The sequence below is a fragment of the Cucurbita pepo genome, chromosome 17, assembly GCF_057944985.1.
Source record: "Cucurbita pepo subsp. pepo isolate OVF chromosome 17, ASM5794498v1, whole genome shotgun sequence".
NCBI classification, from domain to species: Eukaryota; Viridiplantae; Streptophyta; class Magnoliopsida; order Cucurbitales; family Cucurbitaceae; genus Cucurbita; species Cucurbita pepo.
In genome coordinates this window covers 2,853,509-2,879,846 of record NC_141814.1, presented here as the reverse complement: position 1 = coordinate 2,879,846, position 26,338 = coordinate 2,853,509, and the positions used below count along the sequence as shown (strand labels likewise).

General features: G+C 35.3%; 3 protein-coding genes across 3 annotated transcripts; all 3 read left to right on the top strand.

The window, feature by feature from the left end:
• Positions 1-4,582: 4,582 nt before the first annotated feature.
• On the top strand, positions 4,583-6,431 carry LOC111778574 (delta(8)-fatty-acid desaturase 2). The gene has a single exon (XM_023658485.2). The coding sequence runs from the start codon at positions 4,844-4,846 to the stop codon at positions 6,182-6,184; it is 1,341 nt and encodes a 446-aa protein (XP_023514253.2). The 5' UTR covers positions 4,583-4,843; the 3' UTR covers positions 6,185-6,431.
• Positions 6,432-11,818: 5,387 nt separating this feature from the next.
• On the top strand, positions 11,819-21,977 carry LOC111778646 (golgin candidate 3). Its single transcript, XM_023658578.2, has 15 exons — positions 11,819-12,336; positions 12,636-12,734; positions 13,636-13,752; positions 14,896-15,057; positions 15,635-15,767; positions 15,899-15,963; positions 16,746-16,913; positions 17,029-17,142; positions 17,398-17,544; positions 18,245-18,541; positions 18,658-18,723; positions 19,066-19,268; positions 20,041-20,095; positions 20,942-21,127; positions 21,429-21,977. Exons 1-15 carry the CDS (start codon positions 12,118-12,120, stop codon positions 21,741-21,743), a joined length of 2,346 nt encoding a protein of 781 aa, XP_023514346.2. The 5' UTR covers positions 11,819-12,117; the 3' UTR covers positions 21,744-21,977.
• A 1,123-nt stretch (positions 21,978-23,100) lies between these two features.
• Positions 23,101-25,301, top strand: LOC111778919 (Reticulon family protein). The gene is made up of 5 exons (XM_023658929.2): positions 23,101-23,525; positions 24,301-24,481; positions 24,564-24,705; positions 24,780-24,849; positions 24,926-25,301. The coding sequence occupies exons 1-5, from the start codon at positions 23,318-23,320 to the stop codon at positions 25,090-25,092; spliced, it is 768 nt and encodes a 255-aa protein (XP_023514697.1). The 5' UTR covers positions 23,101-23,317; the 3' UTR covers positions 25,093-25,301.
• Positions 25,302-26,338: the final 1,037 nt, after the last annotated feature.

The window sequence follows — 26,338 nt, the reverse complement described above, 5'->3', positions numbered from 1 at the left end:
ATTGATGGGAATGTCTGATGAACCGTAGTTAACTCCTATAATTTATAAACATTTTTGAAATTTTTTTTTTGTACAATTAAATTTAAACACTATTTGTCTCTCGAAGTCATGTATGAGATAGTTTAAATTGATTGGATAGGGGTATACGTAGGTTTGTTGGGTTGGACCAGATTGAGATATTATATATATTTTATTTATTTATCGTGAAACATCCAATTTTTAACAATAAATATCTAGTTATTTTAAGAATAAAAAATAAATATTTAGATGTTTTAAGGATAAATCTAGAATATCACAAGGTCCTTAAAAGATCTGTCTCGTATCATAATGTTCACCCTCAATGTGACACATGGTAGCTTGACTAGGCCATAGGACCAGAGGTGTTAGAGAGTTGGCATCATACCGTCCCCTAAGGCACATTTTGAGTATTTTTGATGGTGTAGACATGATAAACGGACATACGAGTTGTGGAGCGTCCGTCCGATGTCCGATTGATACCAAATTTGGAAGCTTTCATATTTCATATAGATGGACTTGACTCTAAAACTGCATGACCAAATTTCGTTCGAACCCCAACTTTCGAACAAGCCTATCTTTTGACGCTCTTGTCTACTTGTTTTTCCCTATTTTGCTTATGTCTCATCTTCACTCCAATGCCCACGATGTATTGGATGATACACTGTTATCTTTGATTGCATCATGACACTCCGTCTGTTTTAACCCTTGTGTAGCTAGATGGATGTCACTTGAGGGTCGTCATTTTACTTGTGGCAATGTGAGAGGCACAACCTATCATCTTCATTTTAGTGCTGTGACAATAAGCACCACGTAACTGCACAATTTGTTTTCTTCTTTTACAGATATTGTTGAACTTTTTTTATGAAAAAAATAAATAAATAAACTTGTTAATTGATTGTTGATTTTGATGAAAAGACAAATAAAAAAAAAAAAAAAGAGAAATAAATTGATGGAGATTTGCCTGATTCTTCAATTAAATTTGACATTTTTTTTTATTGAATTTTCTAATACCATAAGTTAATAGTTGACCATTTTTAACTTATTAGATTTTTTAAAAACACACATTTGAATATTTATATGTATGATAATTATGCCGTTATGCCACCCATACCCTCTTAATTAAATCACTAATTAATATAATCAAAATTAAAAATCAACCATATATTAAAAAGTGGGGATTAAAAAAATATTGCCAAATATGTCATCAATTAATTATAAATATTAAACTAATTATCTTTAAACTATTTAAAAATAAAAATATTACCGAGTTTATATAGTTCAATATCAACATGAACTCGTTATCATATACCTAACAGTTCAAGTCATCCAAATCCGCTAGCAACGGTTGTTTTTTTTTTTTTAACTTTTCCTCAAGATTTTAAAATATGTCGGATTATGATTAAATTTAATTGAATTAATAAAAAAATTAATATTTGAATTTAAAAAATTGAAAGCATAATTGGATACTAATTTGATATAAACGTTAAATTGAATTTCATGACAATTAATATACAATATTTTGCTAAAAGTTAATGGTTTAAAAATTAAAAATCATAGCACGTGAGCTTAAAGAAAACGCACGTGCACTTGCATGTGATAGAAAACAAGATGTGGATCACCTCTTCCAAATGCAAATTGAAATTTAAAAATTGGGAACTAAATTAATTAAAATTTAACATAAATTATAATTATAAGATCGATCAAATTAAATCTTTAACCAATTTGAGCTCCAATTGATCAATAAAAGACGGTTGATTCACATTAAAAAAAATTGAAATCAACGTGGAACTCATATCGTTTAACTCATAATGTTTTAAACATCATGAGCTAATTGTGATCGTGTTGAGTCAAATAAACTAATATGAATTGATGACATAAGATAATAATGGTCACCATTAGAACTGATATGAATACAAACATCTCATTTGTGCAACAAGAACTCCAAAATTCTTCTAAGTGGTGTTGATCAAATCTCTTGTGAAATAATTCAAATCTCAAACAAATTTTCTTAGAGCGATTTTTTTTTATCGTTTTTGGGTTCTTAGATATTTAGATCTAAAAGTTTTATTCTTTAATAAAATTGTTATATCAAATTCTCAACAGTTACAATTAGATAAGAAGTTACCGTCGTTAATTCATTAAGGACAAGCTCCACACCGATACAAATCTCGAGCTGATGTGGGCCCCACGTGAAGCAAGTAGGGCATTTTCTAATGATACTTTAAAAAAAAAAAAAACAAAAAAAAACCTTGTATTGACAAAAATTAAATTAATGAATTAAGGAAAACAAAGGGTCCTAAAGGTGCGTTCTCATACGTGATAGATCCAGCTGGTTCTTGGACGAGGAAGCAAATGTGCCTTCCATGTTCTACCTCATCTTATAATATTATTATTGTATTATTATTATTATTATTTTGTGTTTTATGTTTTGTGCCCTTTATTTTTGTTTATTGCCTATTGGCCGGAAGGCAGGCAATTCATTTCGAATCTTATCAAAAGTTTTACTTGGTGTGTTGGATAATGCATTGTCCTCCTTGATTGCATCATGACAGGATAGAGGCAACTTGAGCATCGCCTCTTCCTGTCATGCATGTGGGGTCACAACCAAAATTCTCTCAATCATGTTGTCACACAGGATGTCATGTAGCATGCTTATGCAGGACGTTCGCCCAGCTTTTGTACTCCCACTTTGTTTTCTATGTTTTCAGGTAATTAGGAACAAGTGAAGGATGAGAGCTGGCTCTAGAGAAGACACCATAGACAAGCCACTACTGCCTTAAAGAATGTTTTGTTCTTTTAAAAGAGTAGTCTAAAGACACGGTAGGAGTAGTTACTAAGTTGACTAAGTACTATGAGCCATGAACCTAAGCCAAGAATAAATGTCAACTCCCTCGTCGTTCAAAGAGAGTATTGTACCTTATCACCTACCATTGACACAATTTAACAGCCTACAAGTATTCTACTTATTGAATTTAAGAGCCTATCGGTCCGGGATGAGAGCAGACTCTAAAGTAGGCGCCATATTCCCTTATCTTACTTTCCCCAAAATTAATTAAAAAATAAATTTATTTTTGGAAAAAAAAAAAAATTCAACTATACTTTTCAAATATACCTTTTAGTCCTTATCTTACTTACCTTTTTTAGAAAAAGAAATACACTTTACTTTTAACACTTTAATTTCCTATTAAACAAAATTTAAAACTATAATTTTAGGCCCATTTAATAACTATTTAATTTTTAATTTTTAGTTTTAAAATTGTATTTTTAACTCACGATTTATACAAAACCTCTTAGGAAAAAATTTGACTAAATTAATAAAAATATCTTTTAAATTTCACTTTTTATTTTAAAAAATACTTATAAATTTTTAAATTTCAATAATAATAGACGTGAATTTTGATTTTAAAAATACTCTTTTAACTTTAAAAAATACTCATAATTTATATTACATTTTAAAAAATACTCATCATCAATATTACATTTTAAAAGTTTTGAAAATAATTTACGAGATTATCTATTCATATATTAACAATATTTTTTTAAAATTTTTTAATTATAAAGTAATTAATATTAATGCTACTTCTCAATTTTCATGGTATTTTTTTAATATTTTTTCAACTTTTTAAAATTTAGTATTAATGGTAAATATAGTATTATCGGTAAATATAGTAATAATAAAACTTTTTAAAATATAATATTATTGATAAATATAGCAGTAATGAAACTTTTTAAATTTTAGTATTAATGATAAATATAGTAATAAAACTTTTTAAAATTTAAAAGTATTTTTGAAACACCTATTAGTTTAAAATTAAGAATATTTTTTAGATTTTTTTTTTTTTTTTTTTTTTTTACTTTTAAAGATATTTTTTTAGACAAAATATTAAATATTAAATTTAGGAATATATTTATTAATTTAAACAAAAAAGGAAAAAAAAAAAAAAAAGACAAGAAAATCATCGACGGTCAGAAAAACCAACAGCTGGGAGCGACTGGCACCTCCTTCAAAAATATCTCTCGAAATATTAATTTTTTAAGAAATAAAAATATCATCCCACCTAAATATTAAAAAAAAGAAAAAAAAAATAGTAATCCTGTGCATTCTCGTCCACATTAACATTCTCCATTCTCTCATCTCAGCCGTCCATTTTTGAATCTTATTCCCTTACAACTGACGCGGTCGTATCTTCGCCACTCACCCGTCACTACGCATGACACCACACGTTACGCAAAAAATCATTGTTTTAACCGACTTTAATTATCAATTCCCTTTTTTAATTCCTTAAATTCAAATTTTAAATTATTAATATTTCATCAATTTAGGAAATTTCTTAATCCCTCTCATTTATGTTTAAAACACGCATTACTTTATTTGAAATTATTTATTATCTAATTTAACATGAATTTCTATTGATTTAAATGGTTAAATAATTATAATCATGAGTTGTGCCGTGGGATTAAATTTAAAATATAATATTTTATTTTTTTAAGAAACAAAAATTGATGATGATGATGCGAGGGAAACGGCCCCCCTCAATCAACCGTGTACTTCGCTGTTAACAATCACGACCTCTCCTTCTCCACTATTCATTCATTTGAATCTGTTTAATCTTTTCTATATTAGAACTTCCTAAAAGCGTCATGCAATTTGAGAAAGAGGGGTTCACGCGTTCTTAGATTTTGAATCAACCCAGCCCTCTTCTCCTAATGGAGGGTTGAAAATAAGGAATCGAGTGTTCATTTGATCCTTTTTCTCTTCTGGGTTTCGTTTTTTTTTTGGATTCCTTTTCCTCCATTGTTGGATTTTTGAAGGTCTTGTTCAGATATGGTGGCCGAGAAGTACATTTCGTCTGAGGAGCTTCTCAAGCACAACAAACCCGGAGATCTGTGGATTTCCATTCAGGGTAAGGTCTATAATGTCTCAGATTGGGCTAAAGTACATCCTGGTGGCGATGCGCCTTTTCTCCTCATGGCTGGTCATGATGTTACTGATGCATTCATCGCTTATCATCCTGGTACTGCTTGGGCGTATTTGGAACCCTTGTTTACTGGATTTCATCTCGAGGGTTTCCAGGTCTCGGAGGTTTCTAAGGATTATAGGCGGCTTGCTGCTGAGTTTTCGAAACAAGGTTTGTTCGAGAAGAAAGGGCATGTTACTATGTATTCTTTGATATCTGTTTTTATCATGTTGTTCATTGTGGTTTATGGAGTTGTGAAATCTGAGAGTGTTTTGGTTCATTTGGGTTGCGCTATGATTTTGGGTATGCTTTGGATTCAAAGTGCTTATGTGGGTCATGATTCTGGACATTCTAATGTGATGTCGAGCCGTGGATTTAACAAATTGGCTCAAATTCTGTCTGGGAATTGCTTGACTGGGATTAGTATAGCCTGGTGGAAATGGACTCATAATGCTCATCATATCTCATGTAATAGCCTTGACCATGATCCAGATCTTCAACACATCCCTGTTTTTGCTGTTTCTGTTAATTTCTTCCGCTCTTTGACATCTCATTTCTATGGAAGGAAGCTTAAGTTCGATTCCTTGGCTAGATTCTTCGTTAGTTACCAGCATTTCACATTTTACCCTGTGATGTGTGTGGCTAGAGTGAATCTCTTTGTGCAAACATTATTGCTCTTGTTTTCCACTAGAAAAGTTCCTGATAGAGCATTGAACATAATGGGGATTCTTGTGTTTTGGACATGGTTTCCTCTTCTAGTTTCGTATCTCCCTAATTGGCCTGAGAGATTCATGTTTGTTCTTGCAAGTTTCGCTGTTACTTCTCTACAGCATATCCAATTCTGCCTCAACCATTTCTCTGCAGATGTTTATGTTGGGAAGCCCATAGGGAATGATTGGTTTGAGAAGCAAACTAGTGGGACTTTGGATATCTCTTGTTCTTCGTGGATGGATTGGTTTTTTGGCGGATTACAGTTTCAGCTTGAACATCATTTGTTTCCAAGGATGCCCAGATGCCAATTGAGGAAGATCTCTCCAATTGTTGTGGAGCTTTGCAAGAAACACAATCTTCCTTATAGAAGCTTGTCATTTTGGGATGCTAATGTCCGCACCATTAGAACTCTTAGAACAGCTGCTTTGCAGGCAAGAGATTTGACCAACCCTGTTCCTAAAAACTTGCTATGGGAAGCTGTGAACACCCATGGATGAACATGATGGTGAAGATGAACATGAAGAAGAAGGTCAGATCTTTCATAGTTCTTATCTAGACTTCTCAATAATGGTAGCAGTTTTTTTTTCTTGTTCTTTTTTATGTTTTGGATTATGTTTTTGATATGCTCTGAAACCATTACTCTCTCTGCTTCCTTTTGTTGGTTATTTCATTTGATTTTACTACAAATGTTCTGAACTTGTGATATGAATGAAGAAAGATTCATAAATTGTGGGTTTCTTTGAATATGAACTCCCCTGTTTTAGAACATACAGCCATGTCCCATTTCGACCATTGTGTCTTTGATTACGAATCTTTGCTTTTATGTTCTGTTGTTGCTTTGTGTTGAGATTTTGAGTTGAAAATGGTCTGTTTCTGTTTTACCAAAGGGGTTTGGCCCTACAACACATGGCCTGTCGAAGATGTGGCTCACTGGTCCCCTTCTCTTCTTTTTAGGTCACTTCTCGAGTCGAGTGGTTCGGTTTTGTTTGGTTAACCCTAAACATTGGTCCGCTTCTCTTCTTTTTAGGTCACTTCTCGGGTTGTGCGGTTCGTTTTTTGATTGGTTAACCCTAAACATCGGTAAGATATTTGACTTGAAACTATTGATTTGGTTGAGGTAAGTATACATTTAACTCGAGTAATAAAGGATGTTGTAGGATATTATCTCAAGCACGATTAATTCATACCTAGACCTATTCGATGACTTGAATCGTGATACGTTCTTTTACTTTGGGTGAAGTAGAAAGGGGTGCTATCGATTAATATTCGTGAATCTGATTCGTTCGGTCAAATTGATTGACTAATTTATGAGAGCGACGGGTGAAAATAGAACTTTCAAAGTGAAGAAAAAGACATTTGAATTTTGTAAATGCTAAAACTTAATCCATAAGGGACAAAGTTAATTCAAACAAAATGTCTTGCTTTAGAAGTAATACATGGTCACGTTGTCGTTTTCAATACGAATAAATGTGTCGTTTTCAATACGAATAAATGTGTCGTTTTCAATACGAATAAATGTGTCGTTTTCAATACGAATAAATGTGTCGTTTTCAATACGAATAAATGTGAAACTCTCAATTATGGTAAAAATGGCCACAAAAAAAAAATGTTAGTGGCCACAAAAAAAAAATGTTAGCTCACCTCGATGTCTATATGACCATAATTCACGGGCAAAAAAAAATGTTAAGATTGATATAACTTATCTCGATTTTGTTATGGCCAAACATCGTTAGTATGAATTTAGCTCTCGGGGTGGTTTTCACATATATGGCAAAAAATCGCCTCGATGTTTATATGACCATAATTCACGGGCAATTCACGGGCAAAAAAATGTTAGATTGATATAACTTATCTCGATTTTGTTATGGCTAAACATCGTTTGTATGAATTTCACAAAGAAGAAACATTTTTTACTTCTAAGATAAGAAAATGTAGAGAAAGGAGAAGGAAGAAAGGAAGAGTAAGGATTGGTAAAAGAAGAAACATTTTTTACTTCTAAGATAAGAAAATGTAGAGAAAAGAGAAAGAAGAAAGGAAGAGTAAGGATTGGTAAAAAGTAATCTAAAAAGACGCAGGTCCGAGACGTAGAAATCAAACTTAGAAAATTGGTCTTAATATCGTCCTATCAAAATCAAAGAAGGTAAAGTTAAACAAATATGAAAAGGGAAACGGACTAGTTTAAATGGGGGAGAATGTCACAACCTAACTATGAAGAGAGTAGGTTGTGACCCTCACGTAGCGACAATAGAAGTGGCGACAAGATAGAGACATCAAATAGACATGAGGGGCAAAGATAGGCTTGTTGAAGGGCCGGGTAGGGCCTCGGGCCTTAACCTCAAAAGTTGGGGTTCCGAAAGGAATTTGGGCATGCGGTTCGAGAATTAAGCCCGTCCATATGAAATATGAATGCTCGCCAAGTTTGGTGTCAATCGGATACCGGACGAACAATGCACAACATCGTATGACCGTTCACCAAAATCATGTCTATGCCTGTAAGATTGAAAATAGCTCAAAATGTACTATGTAAATGCTAAAACTTAATCCATAAGGGACAAAGTTAATTCAAACAAAATGTCTTGCTTTAGAAGTAATACATGGTCACGTTGTCGTTTTCAATACGAATAAATGTGTCGTTTTCAATACGAATAAATGTGTCGTTTTCAATACGAATAAATGTGTCGTTTTCAATACGAATAAATGTGTCGTTTTCAATACGAATAAATGTGAAACTCTCAATTATGGTAAAAATGGCCACAAAAAAAAAATGTTAGCTCACCTCGATGTCTATATGACCATAATTCACGGGCAAAAAAAAATGTTAGATTGATATAACTTATCTCGATTTTGTTATGGCCAAACATCGTTAGTATGAATTTAGCTCTCGGGGTGGTTTTCACATATATGGCAAAAAATCGCCTCGATGTTTATATGACCATAATTCACGGGCAATTCACGGGCAAAAAAATGTTAGATTGATATAACTTATCTCGATTTTGTTATGGCTAAACATCGTTTGTATGAATTTCACAAAGAAGAAACATTTTTTACTTCTAAGATAAGAAAATGTAGAGAAAGGAGAAGGAAGAAAGGAAGAGTAAGGATTGGTAAAAGAAGAAACATTTTTTACTTCTAAGATAAGAAAATGTAGAGAAAAGAGAAAGAAGAAAGGAAGAGTAAGGATTGGTAAAAAGTAATCTAAAAAGACGCAGGTCCGAGACGTAGAAATCAAACTTAGAAAATTGGTCTTAATATCGTCCTATCAAAATCAAAGAAGGTAAAGTTAAACAAATATGAAAAGGGAAACGGACTAGTTTAAATGGGGGAGAATGTCACAACCTAACTATGAAGAGAGTAGGTTGTGACCCTCACGTTGCGACAATAGAAGTGGCGACAAGATAGAGACATCAAATAGACATGAGGGGCAAAGATAGGCTTGTTGAAGGGCCGGGTAGGGCCTCGGGCCTTAACCTCAAAAGTTGGGGTTCCGAAAGGAATTTGGGCATGCGGTTCGAGAATTAAGCCCGTCCATATGAAATATGAATGCTCGCCAAGTTTGGTGTCAATCGGATACCGGACGAACAATGCACAACATCGTATGACCGTTCACCAAAATCATGTCTATGCCTGTAAGATTGAAAATAGCTCAAAATGTACTATAGGGATACTGTGGTGTTAGCTCTCCACTACCCTTGGGCCCTGTGGCCTAAGTGAGCTACCCTGTGGCACATACGTGGGTCACAGTGCGGGCGAGCGTGCCGAGAGGAGTGTCTCGGGCGACTTCCTTTGAAATAGATTTTTAAAGGACAGTATCGGACGACACGGGTGTGCCGATATTGCACCCCAGCCTGAGTGTTGGAGGTCGCTACATACACCCGCTATCGGTACGGTATCCGTAAATGACTCGGCATGGGCACGGGAGGGCCAATGCCTTGATAGAACCTGGATGGATGGATGTTCGGGAAGCTCCGATGAGATGAACAACAGCGGGCCCATTCTCGATGGCATGATCGAGTGAGTTATGACGATGACATCCCAAGACTCGGGATGGTGTCAAGACATATGGACCATGTCAATGGGGGTCGAGATGACAAGATGAGATGCGATGTTGCATTGAGAGACCTTAGCCCGAGCAGAGGCAAGGTCGAGCCGAATGGCTTGGCCTAGTGTAGAGGCAAGTCGGATGTGTCGCAGACGATTGAACATGCACGCGCAGGCGCCGTGTGTAGTTGAATAAGCTTGGATTCCGCACAAGCGATGTTCGATTGGCGAAGACAAATCTCGCCTAAGGTTCGACGAAGCCACAAAGCCGGGACGAAAAATATATATGGGGTTTAATTCCTCTTAAGGCTAGTCGTGAGCGTGTCAAGATCACAACGCCGTACGATAAAAAATGTAGGACCGTGACACGTGGCGGGGCTCGCTTGCTTGCAGATTCAGGCATTGCGTGGTTGTTTTGCAAGATCTCACTTTAAATTCGTAGAACTTCTCCTCAGTTGTTGATGTAGTTGGATCTTCAGAAATATATTAGTTGATAAATTAGTAGTTGTTATTCTTGTTTCTGTTTGGACACAATAATGAGACTTGTCAACCATGATATCTACAATATAGTTCGTGGTCAAACCTACAACACTTATTATTTGTGTGAATAAATAGTTCGTTCATGATTGATATTTACTTGGAGACTTCCAAATGAGCTACTTATTGAACATTTTATAAATGATACTTTTTTTTTTTTTTTTTTTTTAAGATAATACCTACTTTGAACGTTCTGTTCTAAAGCCGTGAGATTATGAAACTATGTTCGTTCTTAGTTGTTGAGTAGTGATATAAATTTTGTTATGTAAATTAGCTTAAAAGCTTACAAAGCGCCCACCCGCGCTTTAGCTCGACCCAGCTCCCAACCTGTATGATGTCATGAAACACTATAGGTATACTTAGAACACGACAAGTGTGGTCCAACAAACGTCAACATAGGAAATTTGTGACTTTATCTTAGGCCTACAGTTTGGATGAATTGTATGTTTCATGAATAACACGTACTAATTGACGTACGCATGTATTATTACTTGTATGATATGATGTTGATGAACTTTGTGTGATGCTATGATACCATATCCATGTTATGCTCTATGAGACACTCGATGAGTCATGTATGATAAGAATAAATGATACGTCATGTACACATAAGTAGGTCTTACAGGAAGGTTATGTTATGAAAAATATGAAAGTATGATGTGCATCGTACCAATATATAATGATTGGAAAATATGGTGCTTCCTGCATGTTGTATGTCACATGATATGACACACGCTCTCTTCTTTTTTCTTTAGTTTTTGACAGCATGAGCCTACACTAGCTTTGTACATATACGAGCACGCCTAGTGGGTTCATGCGTTAACCGTGTGTAGATAAGTATTATGCATCCAACCCTACCCGAAAAAGAAAGTAGAGTCTAAGGAATAGTCACGAAAAGTAGGTCCCACAACGAACAATGATTGCATGCGATTACATTTCTCAACTCCAACAGTTGAATCACTTTCTAGATATTTTTTAATACTCAATCACGTTTAATATCTTTTCAAGTAAACACGATGCCCCATTTACGAATGACAACACAATCTAAGGATCTTCCACCCAAGTCTACACGAATTGAGTTGGGTTAGGGAAATCTTTTGGACTAATCCAAAATTTCAACGACCCAAACAACTCGAACAGACTTCACAACCTAACCTAAACCCTCTATTTTCAAGTTAGGTTGAGTTGAGTTATCACAGTATTATTTTTTATTAATTTTTTTTACTTGTCTCAATATATATTACATTAATAACTAAAATCTCATGAACTCACATATCAAATATTCCAAGTCACAATAAACATTCTTAATTTAAGAATGATTGAATTGAATATTAAAATATCATTGACCTTAGGTAGAAAAGTCAACTATTATTAATTTTATAATAATCTTAGAACGGGAGAATGATTGAATTAGATTGTAACCCTATTTTAAAGTTGATGACCGGATAAAAAAATGTCAACCTCCAAACTGAACAAAAAAAAAAAATCTAGCTCTAATTAAATAATTAAAAAAAAAGGATAAAAAAAAAGAGAGAGAAAAGATCGACGTATCGACTGTTCCAAACCGACAGAGTAGTGCAGTTGACGACGAACGAGTCATGTTGTCTAAACGTTTCAGAAGGCAGAGAAAACCAAAATTGTGTTTTCGACTCTTCTCTCAAATTAATTGTTTCCATTGATTCCAAGAAAATACGTTTCGTCATCACCAACTTACAGATTCAGATCTGCAAATTTCGTTTCTCCATCTGATTTCCTCTCCAGTTCTTGCAAAAATTTGGTGCAAAATCCTATTATTTTGATCATATACCGGGATTTAGGAGCCATTTCGGGTTTCTGGAGTTCTGGTGTTTGAATAATGTGGAGCTCGATAGCTAATTTTAAAGAGAATTTGAATAAGATAGCTCTCGATGTGCACCACGACGATGACGAAGAGGAATTCGCGATTTATGGCTCCAATGGAGGGGATGGTGATGTCTCTGTTTCTGATCGGAGGAACTCGCATAGCTTTGCTCATTCGAATTCGGTGACGCGGTCGCCGATTACGAATGGGATTGAGGATGCTCGTCACCCTGAGGTGCCTAAATGTTTATGAATTTGATTTTTATTTTAGCTGAATTGTGGGAAGGTGCTGCATTTTGATTGGGGTTTATGAGCGCGTTATTGTGATTGGGGTTTATGAGCACTGTTGCTTAGTTCTTAGTCATGATGCTCTTTTTATGTATATGTCTATGTTTCTTAATTTATGAACTTATCTTCCTAGAATAAGTTATTTTAGACTTGCCTATATCTTTATGCTTTGTTATCTTCGGTTTCCTTTTAATTTCATGACTTTAAATCATGTATGGTGTTTTCAATTATTGTGCTTCCTTGTAGATTGAACAATACAAAACGGAAATTAAGAGGCTTCAGGAATCTGAGAGGGATATTAAATCATTATCAATGAATTATGCTGCTTTGCTAAAGGAAAAAGAGGTATCAGGTTGCTCCTTGGAGTTTACCTTTGTACTCATAGTTCTATTTTCATGTATTATGGAGCCATATCTAATGGTTTCTAAGTAATAATTATTAGATTCTGTTGATGTTATTCTTAGCTTGCATTGTTCTATGATAAGGAGGGTTGTTATTGGCTAATGAAGAAGGAAAAGATTGTAGTGCCCTTCCATTGTTGGACAAAAGCATAAATGGCATGTGTTACTTACTTGCCATCTTACATGTTGCATGGGAGGCTTACTATTTTTCTATCTACTCTTTTGTCATCATGAATCAGCTCTCTATCTCTAATTTTTTTTATTTTTTTTATTTTTTAAATAATCGTGCTTGCCCTAAAAACTAGACTTGGAGACATGGTTTGAACATGTGACCTCTGGTTTTGTGATACTTAGAGACTTTGGGCCAATGAGGCTGCCCCTTGGGGACTGACTCCCTCTCTTTCTCACACGCGCTAATACTCTCCTACTCACTTTTTCACATGCTGGCCCACGCCATAGCTCCTTCATATATTTTATTTTTTGTTGCTCGATCTTTTTATAATTAAATTACTATTTTATTTTATTTATATTTTTTACTCATTTTTTTGTGTAGTATCTTCTTCTTTATCTTTTGTTGTTATTCTAATTTCTCTTTTTGACAAAAGTTATTATTGAAAATTCATTTGGTGTTATATAAGATAATTAATAATATGATTCTATGGTGCATTGTGTATTACTTTTTAGATGAATAATAGCAGGCTTTCTCTATTATATTTGGATGAAATGCAAAATCAACCTTGGACACTCATGGACCACAATGTTCCACTTGTTTATTATGTGTTGATGTAATATATTAAATACCCTTGGAAATTTATTGTTATTTCATGTTTCATTCCATTTGGCAGGAGTTAATCTTACGATTGAACAAGGAAAATGGCTGGCTAAAACAAAATTTGGACGCCACAAATTCACCTAGAGATGAAAGTTCCAAATCATCAGCAAATGGAACTAATGATGTGAAGGTAGTTATTGGAATGCTGATGAAAAATTATGAGCAACTCTTACCAAAAATTATGAGCTTGATTGATTGCTATATATATTGGGCTGTGTTTGATTTTGTGGTCGTGTGTGTCAGAAACACTCATTTTTTTCAATGACATTTTCAATGTTATTCCAGTCCCTGATTCTGCTTTGATGCTTATGCTGCATGGAAAGATGTTAAACGGCATTCGAGTTTGTTAATTGACGTTAAATTTCATCTCATCAATGTTTTTTTTTTCCTCTCATTAATAAAGATGATACTTGAGGATGCGCCTTATCCATGGTCTGGTCTTAGGGTTATATTTATGTAGTTATAGTGTAGAGTTTCTGCTTTTGCTGTTTATTTTCTGTTGTGAGACTCTGATATCCAATTGATCAAGTATAAGGTTGGGTCAAAGAAGTCAGTGACTACAAATAGGTATACTTTTTTTTTTATTAACTTAAGATAACATGGTTTAAATTGACCGAGTATAGTGGCCCATGATAAATTCCTCATGAGGTCATGTATTCATTCCCCAGACTGTAGGCTTTGTTGTGGCAAACTTACCATTTGTACCTCTTTTGACAATGAATTGATCGTTTCTTATTTGTTTTTAAAAAAGGTCTGCATGATGGTGGGGCTGTATTCTTTCCTGTTCAAGCTCTTTTTGTACTTTCATCTGTCTTAATGAATGGTGATTTTTTTGGGAATGATCATCTGGTCACCTACAGACTTTTTGTAGAAGGGAGGAAAATTTTACGAAAGAAAAGGAGAAGGCACACAAAAGGGCTATATCTGGTCTCCTGCGGAGATTGAATATTATTGTCTTTAGTATTACAGTCTTTTAGGTATGGTACTGATGTAGAAAACATGGAAATATATTTCCTTTCCTTGAACAAGTCATTAAATTTTAATTCTTCATCAATACAGTCATCATAGTTATTGGAAGTTACAAATGATGTTCCACTTTGAGAAAATTCTAGATGATTTTTGTCAGATTAAAGAGAGGAATATTTTATATTTTCCCGTGATGTTATTTTATGACAATATATCTTTTTTTCCCTTCTGTTTAAAATGATTATCATTATGTCATAGCCAAGTATTTTGTTATTGTAATTTTCTGGATATTTTGATAATTTTGCAGGGAAGTGATCAATCACCTAGCCAACTGCGTAGGGGGAAGAACCGACGTAATGGTATTATATCTAAGCAGGATGGAATTACTAATGGAGCTTCACATTCTGGAAAACTTGATCACCAGTGTAAGATGATACCAGAACATTCAACTTCACGGGTAAAGGATACGGTAATATCTTTACTCCCTGTTATAGATAACATATATTCCAATTTATGCAGGAAAAAATTATTAAATTAACAGTAATCGTTAGGGTCAGGGAACAGAGGAATATTTTGTTATTGTATGGGGACTTGCGGGGGCCTCATTCAGTTGTGCATAGGTCTTGTATATTATGGGAGAGTACAGAACTCTCAAGTGTCTGCATTTCTATGTTTTCCTCTCTTATATTAGGATACCTCAAAACACTTGCTCCCTATTGTTCTATCAGATTACTATTAAGATATTAGGAGCATATTAGCCATTAGTTAGGTAATTTTTTTAGGGTTTCGTTAGTTTGAGTGTCTAGGAAGAAAGATCAATCCTCTTGAACGGTTAGAACTTTTGTAATTTTTCTTGCCAGTATTCTATTGATACCCTATTCAATTTCAGATTTAATAGTTTTTTTTGGCTTGGGTTTTTTTAGCATCACGATAGCATATCCCTAATGTTTTTAATTTTAGAAAATGAACCACTTATTTGAATTGATTATTTAGTTATTTGTTAATAATGAATGAACTTGACAAACAGATATATGAATGCCTTCTAGGAGCTTGCGGATTTGCAAGAAGGGAATATTGGATCACCACAAGATGTGCAAGCTACTCTTGAGATGAAACAATTAAGGAAGGAGCTTCATCAAGAACGGGAACAGTTAGCAGATATGCAACTAAGATTACAAGGTTACATTTTTTCTCCTTGAAGTTTGAAAGATCCGTCTTTGCTATATTTGATATATACCTGCTTATTGTAATTTCTTCAACTGCCGTTGAGTCCCTGCTAGATCTGATTCATTTCCCTCTCTCTCTTACAGAGGAGCAAAAATTGAACAAAAAGTTCCAGGAAGAGTTGAACTCTCTGATGATGAACAAGGACAAAGTAAGTTTGAATTTGGATATTATTTATGAGTTTACTTGCAGTTGAATTTTCAAACTGTATGTATACCTTATGCACAAGTTGTTCTCTTTTAGTTTCATGTTCTGTGTAGAATGTCTTAGAAGTTTATTAGCTTAGTTTTTCCTGTGGGAATTATTATTTCCTCTCTGGTAAGGATCCACAAGTCCCATGCATTCCCACTTGTCTAAGAGAATTGAACATCCGTTGTTACTTGTTCTTCCTGCGGCTAGCTCCTAGAAGGTTCCTATCATCCTCTTAAGGATCGGGCACCAAAGGGATCGAACTTTGTTGGGGCTAAAGTCATGCTGCTGTCTATTTTCAAGACAAAAAAGAATTGTTGTGAATTGAATCACAGCTTCAAATGAGTAATTTGATCTTTTTTTAGACACTAAAGAAAGTAATAGGAACTTGGGGCTCTCTTATGAGTGTTTTTTATTATGTAATGTGCCCTTAGAGCATAGGTGTGCCCCAGCATTCACTTGTCTGCACAAATATCTAGCATCACCAATATATGATTGGCACAACTCACACCCAACTGTTGAAATTGGAATGTGTCTTGCCGGCTAATTCTAGGTTTAGAGGATGGATTGAGGCGGGCTCTGTCATTATTGGAAAGCTGATTTTGTTACTTTCTGGCCACTCCTTACTAGAGGTTAACTTGTTCTTTTGAATGTCTCTTGAAGATATATATGCACATTTGTTAGTAATTGTATATAATATGCCTCTTTTTTACTCTTGCTAACATGGTCTCTTTTCTTAAGCAGGCATCTTTGGAGATGAGCAACATTCTAAGAGAACTTAATGAGAAGAAATTAGAAGTAAAGAAGTTGCATGTTGAGTTGAATAGAAGAGAGAATACGAAGTCTGATGATAATGTGGAGGCATTGAAGAGATTAGTTGCAAAATTGGAGAAAGAAAAGAGTACTCTGGAGGTCGCTAACCATTTTTAGATTTTGGTTGGAATAAGTGAGAAGTGTATTTTTTTGTTTATACAATTTTTGTGTTCTCCGTCCTTAATATCAACTGCTTCCTGTATCTCATGTATAGATGGAAAAAAATGAACTTAAAGATACATTGGAAAAGAGCCGAAAATCCTCAAGTGTTGAAAGCCCATCAAGTTCTTTAGAAAAGGCGAATCGGCACCTAAGTGGTTCTAGTGAGGTAATTCTGATAAACATAATCTAGTAGGGTACCTAATCTGTTTACCAGCTGTTCAGATTGTTTGATTTCTCATAAAGCACTGCAGGTTGCTTGTACGTGCTAGATTTGCTTGCATGTACTGGTTAAATACATTGATAGTGACGTTAATTTGTTGTAGGTTGATTTTCTATTTTTTGTCAAAATTTTCGGGACGGCTTTTCTTATAATTTTCATTCTCTCTTTTTTTTTTTTTTTTTTTTTTTCTTTTTAAAGTAGAAATTAGGCCCATTTGGAATTCCCCCCGGAAAAGAAGATACGGATCTATCATTGCAAAAATTGAAGGAAGATTTGAAGGATATACAGCAAGAGAGAGACAAAGCAGTGCACGAACTATCACGTCTCAAGCAGCATTTATTGGAAAAGGTTTCCGGTCTTAACTAGTTTGTGGGCTTGATATTCAACACTGCAGTATGGTCATTTATATTAGCCTCTGAAGTTGCATTATGTGATATACCATCTGAAGTGCATGTTTATCAAGCTTATGATAATTGGCTTATGACCTTATTCTCTTTACCATTTATTGATTATCTTACTATCAGTGAAGGTGGGTGACAATAGTCAAGTTTGCGTTCTTTTTTCTTCAAATTAAATCTGTGATATGGTTATGAATCTGGACTGTTAAATCATGTATATATTATTAATCTTATCCAGTTCATTCTAGAAGTGGGATGATGCGGGGTCTGGTTGAGGTCACTGCATACAAACTCTTTATTTTATTTTTTAAATGGAGAACTGACATCATTGTTGAGATTCAATTTTTCTTGGAAGAACGAGCTGCCTATGATCAAACATCACTGCGAGTTCCTTAAAGCTTAACTCAATTGTATTTAGTGATTATACTAATTTTTTTTTTTCAAGAAAAAGGTAAATATGTTCAGATTGATGTTTTTTAGCTGATGGCAAATCAATTATCACGGTGCTGCAATGTTTCTGCTTATATTCTTTTCGTTGCGAGTGTTTTGGCAAAAGTTTGGATCTTTTGTGTGTTAGCGTTTATCTTTAGAACTTGCTTTAGCTTGTGTGGGTATTGTTGTTAATATTTTATTTCTGGAATTCTATCAAGGAATCTGAGGAGTCAGAAAAGATGGATGAAGATAACAGAATTATTGAAGAACTTCGGAAAAATAATGAACATCAAAGGGGCCAGATATTGCAATTAGAGAAAGCATTGAGTCAGGCAATTGCAACTCAGGAGGAGGTTGAGATGTATACGAATAATGAACTCCAGAAATCTAAGGAACTTATTGAAGACCTTAACAGAAAAGTTGCAAACTATATGAGTATTATAGATTCCAAGAATATTGAACTTTTGAATCTTCAAACTGCACTCGGCCAGTACTATGCAGAAATTGAAGCTAAGGTAAAAGAACAATGAAATTTAATTTGAGTTTGTATAACTTATAGGAATGCGCAATGAGCATCAAAGCATGCCATTATTTGATTGTTTTATAATTTTATTTTTACTTTGAATTTTAGGAACACTTGGAGAGTGATTTGGCTCGGGAAAGAGAAGAAGAAGCTAAATTGTCTCAAATGTTAGAAGTATGTTGTTCTTACTCTGTCTACCATACTCCTATTAATCTCGCGTCTTAGTTTTATAAGTGGACCATGAAGAGTTCAACATAATTTCAGGGATTTAGTGAAATTATCGGTGTCATTTGTCAATTTATCACTTTCAGACTCTTAATGATCATCGAGACTTTCAGCATGATCATTTTTCACATTTGATATATTGTGGACTTACTTTTTTTGGATTAAGGATCCACGTTGCCTCCGCAGTTAACTGATGAGATTTGACTACTTAAATTGTATGAGTGATGCTTGTTACCTTTTGTCCTTTTTTGTTCTTCTCATTTTTGCTTAATACTTTGTTTCATTATCCAGTTGGCTAACCAAAGAGAGGATGCATTAAAGAAGGAGAAGGAAGAAATTTTGGCAAAGCTTTCATTTTCTGAAAGTGCATTGGTAGAATGGAGAAGCAGAGTAAATAAACTTGAGGAAGATAATTCAAAGCTGCGCCGCGCACTTGACCAGAGTATGACAAGGCTGAATAGGATGTCAGTGGATTCAGATTTTCTTGTTGACAGGTAAATCCTCAAATTTTTATTGGGAGTTCACACCCTTACATATTTTTTCCAGTCCACTTACATTGCAGATGTTTGACATCCCCATCACCTTTAGATGCCCACACAAAAAGATTATGTTAATTATAGATGGAGTATAATTTAAATCCTGGAATTTGAAACTTCTAGTGCATCTTTTTTACTAAATGCTCCGAAGTATAGACATAATAACTATAGCCTTGAGAAATCTATGCTTTCCACTTAGTGGTACACATTAAAACTACACCTAGTTACCATCATTAAAGCAATGAGGAATCCAGTTGAAGCTAAAAATTTGTAGCAAAGAAACCTGTATCGTCTTGCCAACAGAATGAAGTTAATGGTCCACTCCTTTAAAATCTTCCAAGCAAAGAGAAGACCAAGCTTGTTTTAAGGCTTATCATATAGGCACTAATATATCAGCTGCATTAAGGTCATGAAGACGAGCTGTCCACAGAGTGTTTACCTTTTTAGGGTAGTACTGGCCTTTTCAAATTGCGAAGGAAAGATCTGCTGTCAAGTTTCACAAAGACAAGCTACTAACTATTGTTTGGTTGATTAGCCATTATTGTCGCTCCAAATTGAAGTTCTAGCTATCCCCATTGTATCTGCTCTTTTGAAGTATCACGTGTACTTCATGAACTCCATCTTCTCTCCATATCTGGTGTTCTTAAAACTACTCCTTCAATTATGTTTTTCCTGTGCAATTTGATCACGTGGAGTTCTAATACTAATGATTGTTGGGGAGTTTTGGCAGGCGTATTGTGATCAAATTACTGGTGACGTACTTCCAGAGAAATCACAGCAAAGAGGTATTATTATATGTATGCTTTTTACACAGTTCTCGTAATATAAGCTCCGTGTTTTTCCCCTGCATTCAATTTGTCTGCAGACGTGTGAACATAACATTACGTTCTTTTAGAGTTGGCAAGTTTACTTGGTTCGTTGATTGGAATGACATTAGAATGGCAAAGTTTGACTAGAATCAAAATCGTAATTGAAATTTATAACTGTGCTAGGTACAATTATGTTATAACTGTGCTAGGTACAATTAGGTTATAACTGTGCTAGGTACAATTAGGTTATAACTGTGCTAGGTACAATTAGGTTATAACTGTGCTAGGTACAATCATGTTATAACTGTGATAGGTACAATTATGAAAAGAATGATCGAAAAGAGCATAATTGTACGTTTTTGTTGGTAGCCAAATTCTCTGCGGTGGTTCAAAGGTTGTTCTGTAGAGTCTAGCATTTTTCATAAACGGAGGATTGAAGCAAGAAAAATTTGGCAGCTTCATAATGGATCTATATTCTAGGGAGATCTCCATTTTAATTTTGAACTAAAGCTGTTTAAGAACTTCTACAACAAGTGGTCATCTTCAGTGGCTCCTGTTGCTCTGAAAAACGCACCAAACAAAAGACACAGCTCTATGAGTATTTTTTTGTTGCGTTGTCTGAAGTCTTAATGCTTTCAGAATTCAGGAAAAGGTATTCCATATAAGGATTTGCACATTTTGGGGTATCTATCCTTCCAAGCACCATATCCAAACGCACATTGAGGCTAGAAAATACCCCACTCAGCCTTGCACACTTTCATACAGACTCGTTTTCCCTTTCCAAATTTTCATCCAATCAGTTCTTGTGCTTTGCATCTGCAGGTCTTGGATCTTATGGTCCGTATGCTTGGATTTTCTGAAGATGACAAGCAGAGGATAGGAGCTGCTAGACAAGGTCCAAGCAAGGGCGTTGTACGTGGAGTTTTGGGCCTCCCTGGACGCCTGGTGGGTGGGATTTTGGGGGCAAGCTCTGCGGAGATGCCTGCTGATATGGCATCGGATAATCAGGTACATCACTCATAATGAGACAATAATCTATAAATGATTTTATCATCAATGTCTTATCTCACCCAAAATCCACTGAAGCCAGTATAAGTGATTTCAATATACGCTCACATCAATACGTTAATGTACATATTCCAGTTTGCTATTCATCTATCCAACAAAAGAATGGTAGAATCATGGCTAGGGACCAAGCTAATTATTGTTTTATTGTTTGAACACCGATATCATTTTGAACCTTATCGTAATAGAATTTGATTTTGTGAATAAATGTAGGCAATGTTCTAAGCTTGGCTGTTCCTTTCAGTCCTTTGCAGATTTGTGGGTTGATTTTCTCCTCAAGGAAACTGAAGAAAGAGAGAAAAGAGAAGCCGAGGCAAGCATCAGGCTTCAGGAAAAACCCCAACTCAGCAGTCCGAATGTTGGCGCTACTGGTCCAAATGGTTCGACATCTGATTCTTCTTCAAGAACACCTTTTCCTTCACATCTTCAATCAACTAACCGTCCTTTTGGTGGTGGTGATATTCGGCTTTCAAGACATCACTCGGATTCTGAGTTCTCAACAGTTCCTCTCACATCATCTGAGAACACACATAATTCTAGACCGCTCCCAAAATACTGAGATCTTCTTCCATGGGATTTTGTAATTAATAGAAAACTACGGATTACTGTGTTTGTTAATGATGATAAAGCCCTGTAATGTTGTTCAATTGATTATTTTACATGGGAGTGGTTTGTGTTCAGTTCACATGGTGCTGTAATTGTTTGAAAGGCTAAAAGTTTCTGAGCTTCATGTTTTTGTATCTTGAAATTCCATTTGTTGGGCATAGAATGGAATGATCACGATTTTGTGTTTGATTTGTTTCAACATTTTGCTGTATCATCCACAAAGGTCCATGTGAACTTTAAGTTTCATTAACAATCCTTAACATAATTCTTGAGTTCTATGTTCTGAGTTAGCAACTTTTGAAAATGGTTTCTTCTATTTGAGTCGTTTGATTGACATTTATTATAAAGTAAATATAAATTCTAAACTAACCATGAAAATCTCGTATGTACAACAAGACAGGTCTAACATTCTTGATCTCTCATGCCATCGTCAACAACCGGTACCTTCGGGTTCTAGCTACGCTACAAGAAAAATAGAAGCATGAGTATATAAACATACTTGATAAGTATCTCAGGTATAATCCAATACGAAAGAGACTTACTACTGTCAGCCACCTTCTGGATTGCAAAAACATTTTCATTCGATATTCGCCTCGCTTGACTCTTTGACAAAAGTAGGTGTAGCGTTATCGCATTAACATACTCGTACGCTTCATAGCAACCAACCTCATACTATCATGTGATTTGTAAGTAGAACTAGATTACCTTTCTTTGTACTCTAGTTATCTCACTTTCCCTCTAATTCGAGATAAACTCTTTACTTAACCCTTATTGTCCTCTAATTCGAGATAAACTCTTTAAGACTCTCCACACTGGTAATGATACTGTCCACTTTGAGCATAAGCTCTTATGGCTTTGCTCTGGATTTCCCAAAAAAATCTCATACTAATGGAGAGAGTATTCCTTAATTATAAACTCATAATCATTCCCTAAATTAATAGATGTGGGACTTTCATCCAACACTCTCTTAGTAGTGAGAGGACGAGATCTTATTCAAGTCTTGAAATCAGTCTTTACTTTTCCTACCTGGAATGAAGTAAATTATATCTGATGACATTACATTCTCAACTCTATATTTGGTCATGAGTCCTAAAAAAAGGTAGACCTACTGAATTGACAACCAGAGCTATTCTCACCCAAACAAATCAAAAGATAAGTCCTAACGGCTTTCATAACTCCGATTAATATTGAATGGAATATTGAGTTGTGTAGTTTGAATTCAAGTAAATGGGAAAGTAAATTTTTGATTAAAAAGTAGAAGTACTTTTTAACCTTTAGAATACAAGCAATTGATGGGGTTGGATGAAACAAACTCGATCCAAAATCCTAGGTGTCCTCAGAATTGTGCCGCCACGTGCATGTCTCCGGCGGAAACAGCCGTCGTGATTTTACACACTTCCGCAGCCACGTACCTGAACAATCCTTACCATCAAAACGCCACCTCTTTCACAAATCCCCCACCATTATCACCCTCTGTTTTTTTTTTTTATCTTTCCACATTCTCCTTTCATTGTCTTCAAAATAGATATGGCAGACCACTTGGAGACCAAACAATCAGAGCCCATGGCGGTGGAAGTCGCCGACCAAACTGAACCCCTTTCTTCGCCGCCGTCTCACAATTCGGATGCCGGGAAAATTGCCGATTCTCCTCCCTCGCCGCCTGTGGAGGAGGCTGAGGGGTCTAAAATGGTCGACAGCGAGCAGCCTGTTCATCGTGTTCTCGGCGGCGGAAAGCGTACGCATCCTCTGTTTTTAATTTTCCCATTAAAATGCCTTTTTTTTTTTTTTTTTTTTTTTTTTTTTTGTATAAATCTTAAAATTATTCTGTTTTATTTTAATTTTTTAAAAAAGAAAAAATCATGAATTTATTTATGTGTAAAATTGAAGTCTCTTTTTCATACGAGTTTATTTTAGTTAAGAGGGTTAATAGAAACTTAATCCTTAAGTAATTTAAGGAAGTGGAAGTGAGTTCCCGTCTTGTCTCTAAGACAGGTTATCGGTACCTACCTGAAGTTATCAATATATGATTTCTTAGCCATCGTGGAGTTTCTAAGATGGGTTTTCGGTAGCATACTTGATGTCATAAATATATAAATTTTTAGCCATAACTCCGAGGTGGGTTATGGATAACGTACTTGAAGTCATCAATATATAAATTTTTAGCCATAACTCCCAAATGGGTTATCAGTAACATACGTGAAGTCATCGATATATAAATTTTTTGCCATAACTCCAAGATGGGTTATCGATAACATACGTGAAATCATCGATATATAAACTCTTGGTCATCGTGGAGTTTTCAATTCCACTGTTACCACGTATATTTCGATCGATCAGAGTGTTTGAGTTGACCATCTTTAACTCCAATTGTAAGCATTTTAAAAAAAAGTTCAATCAAAATTTCATTTTTAACTCCAATTGTAAATAGTTAATTGTTGAGGGGTATAAGAGCAATAAAGTTGTGCATATTAACATAGATAACATTATTGATGAGATGGTAATTTGTGTAGCTGCGGACGTGTTGTTATGGAAGAACAAGAAGATCTCTGCCGGGATTCTCGGCGGAGCCACCGCAATTTGGGCGTTCTTTGAAGTCCTCGAGTATCATCTTCTCCCATTGATATGTTACGCCTTGATCTTGGTTGTTGCTCTCTTATTCCTTTGGTCCAACGCTCACATTTTCATCTACAAGTAACCTTCATTACCTCAAACTATGTGTTACATTCTTGAACTCTTACTTTATAATGCAAAATTTCAACGAAAACTTTTACAGGACCCCACCTCATCTTCCCGAAGTTCGTATCAAAGACGAGCCGTTCCTGCAGGTCGCCTCTGCAGCAAGGACCATGATCAATCGGGCCATTGCAACGTTGGGCGACATAGCATCGGGGAGAGACGTGAAGAAGTTTCTAGCTGTAAGTACATTTATGAACTTGTGGTGTACTAATAATAGATACTTAACAATGTTTTTGGTTTCTCACAATGTTAGGTAGTTGCTGGCTTGTGGATTCTATCAGTTATAGGAAGTTGGTGCAATTTTTTGACGTTGTTCTACATCGGTAATAATTTAACGATACTCCGCACGAAACTCATGCTGTTTCGAACTTTTCTCACAATATTGATCTTTTTGAACAGCGGTCGTATTGCTGCACACGGTACCGGTCGTTTACGAGAAGTACAAGGGTAAGATCGATACGTCTGCACAAAGGATCATGGTCGAGAGTAAAAAGAGGTACGCGGTTTTTAACGAGAAAGTTGTGAGTAAACTTCCTAAAGGGGTATTTAGAGAGAAGAAGGAATGAAAGGAGGAAATGATAGTGAAATTAGTAGGATGGTGGATAGTGAAGAAGGCCTCTTTGGTGGCTCATGTTGTGTAAATGTTTTGATTTGAAGTTTAAAGCAGCTGTTGTTTTTCTCTTGGTTTTTATGTGGGTGTACGTATTATATGGTGAACAATGATGTACTTTTATGTGTTGAAATTATGAATGATGGGTTCGGTTTGATCGCGTAACTGTTGGACTAATTTGCACGGTTGACGCTTGTCGATTCAGCGATCAAATATCGCGCTTTCCTTACATGGAATTTGTTGGGATCGTCACGTTTACGTGGAATTAGTTGAAATTTCGTCATTTCACAAGAAATACTCAGTAGCTTTAGAAGAACCGATCTAGGCTTTTGAGTCACTCAATCGGACGATCCGGTTCTAGGCTTTTGAGCCACTCAATCGGACGATCCGAAAAGTTAGGAAACGAGCAGTGGATTACACTCGCAAAAAAAAAGATTAGAAGTTTAGTAGGCATGTACGACACGACAAGGTTGAATCATACTGATCCTTAATTGTGTGCTGAGTGTCTTTTGAAAAGGTTGAATCATACTGATCCTTAATTGTGTGCTAAGTGTCTTTTGAAAAGCGATACGTGAACCTTACATATTGCTATGACACTATTGAAAACTAGTACTCCGTGAAGTTGGACGGTCTCTTCCATGTATAACTAGGCTCAATTGTCTGCTACGCACATCTTTTTTTTGCTAGGAATGAAATGGGCTGTCAATATATCAACATCGATCCATATTGTAAAGACCACTGTGACACCTTCCAACTATTAGGGTACACTTAAAGGCTGTAACTATCTTGAACGTTTAAATTTCACCACGAGAAGGTGACACAGTTGGTTAACGCGTAGATCTTTTCACCACGAGAAGGTGACACAGTTGGTTAACGCGTAGATCTCATAGCTTTAAGAGTTATCTTGAGGTCGAGAGTAAGTCTTACTATTGGTGGCAAGGGATAAAACTAGACAGCATAGAATATGTAAGTCGATACTTGATCTATCAACAAGTTAAGGAGCCAAGGGAGTGACCTTCAAGATTATTATAACCCCCGAGTGTTTCTCAATGTAGAGTGGAAAGACGTCAGTTTGAACTTCATCTCAGTGATGCTAAAGACAGAAAAGATTTAGGGTCATCCTCAATTTCATCTTCAACAAGGCGACATATTCAACAGGCAAGTGGTGCCAGTTATATATGGAAGAGATCTTATGACTTTAT

Excerpts from the sequence above, each read along its gene's own strand:
- LOC111778574 (XM_023658485.2), top strand. The coding sequence starts at position 4,844 with ATGGTGGCCGAGAAGTACATTTCGTCTGAGGAGCTTCTCAAGCACAAC.
- LOC111778646 (XM_023658578.2), top strand. The coding sequence starts at position 12,118 with ATGTGGAGCTCGATAGCTAATTTTAAAGAGAATTTGAATAAGATAGCT. Across the intron at positions 15,768-15,898 it reads TATGCAACTAAGATTACAAG|AGGAGCAAAAATTGAACAAA; the intron begins GTTACATTTTTT and ends TCTCTCTTACAG. Across the intron at positions 21,128-21,428 it reads ATATGGCATCGGATAATCAG|TCCTTTGCAGATTTGTGGGT; the intron begins GTACATCACTCA and ends TGTTCCTTTCAG.
- LOC111778919 (XM_023658929.2), top strand. The coding sequence starts at position 23,318 with ATGGCAGACCACTTGGAGACCAAACAATCAGAGCCCATGGCGGTGGAA. Across the intron at positions 24,482-24,563 it reads GCTCACATTTTCATCTACAA|GACCCCACCTCATCTTCCCG; the intron begins GTAACCTTCATT and ends AAACTTTTACAG. Across the intron at positions 24,706-24,779 it reads ACGTGAAGAAGTTTCTAGCT|GTAGTTGCTGGCTTGTGGAT; the intron begins GTAAGTACATTT and ends TCACAATGTTAG.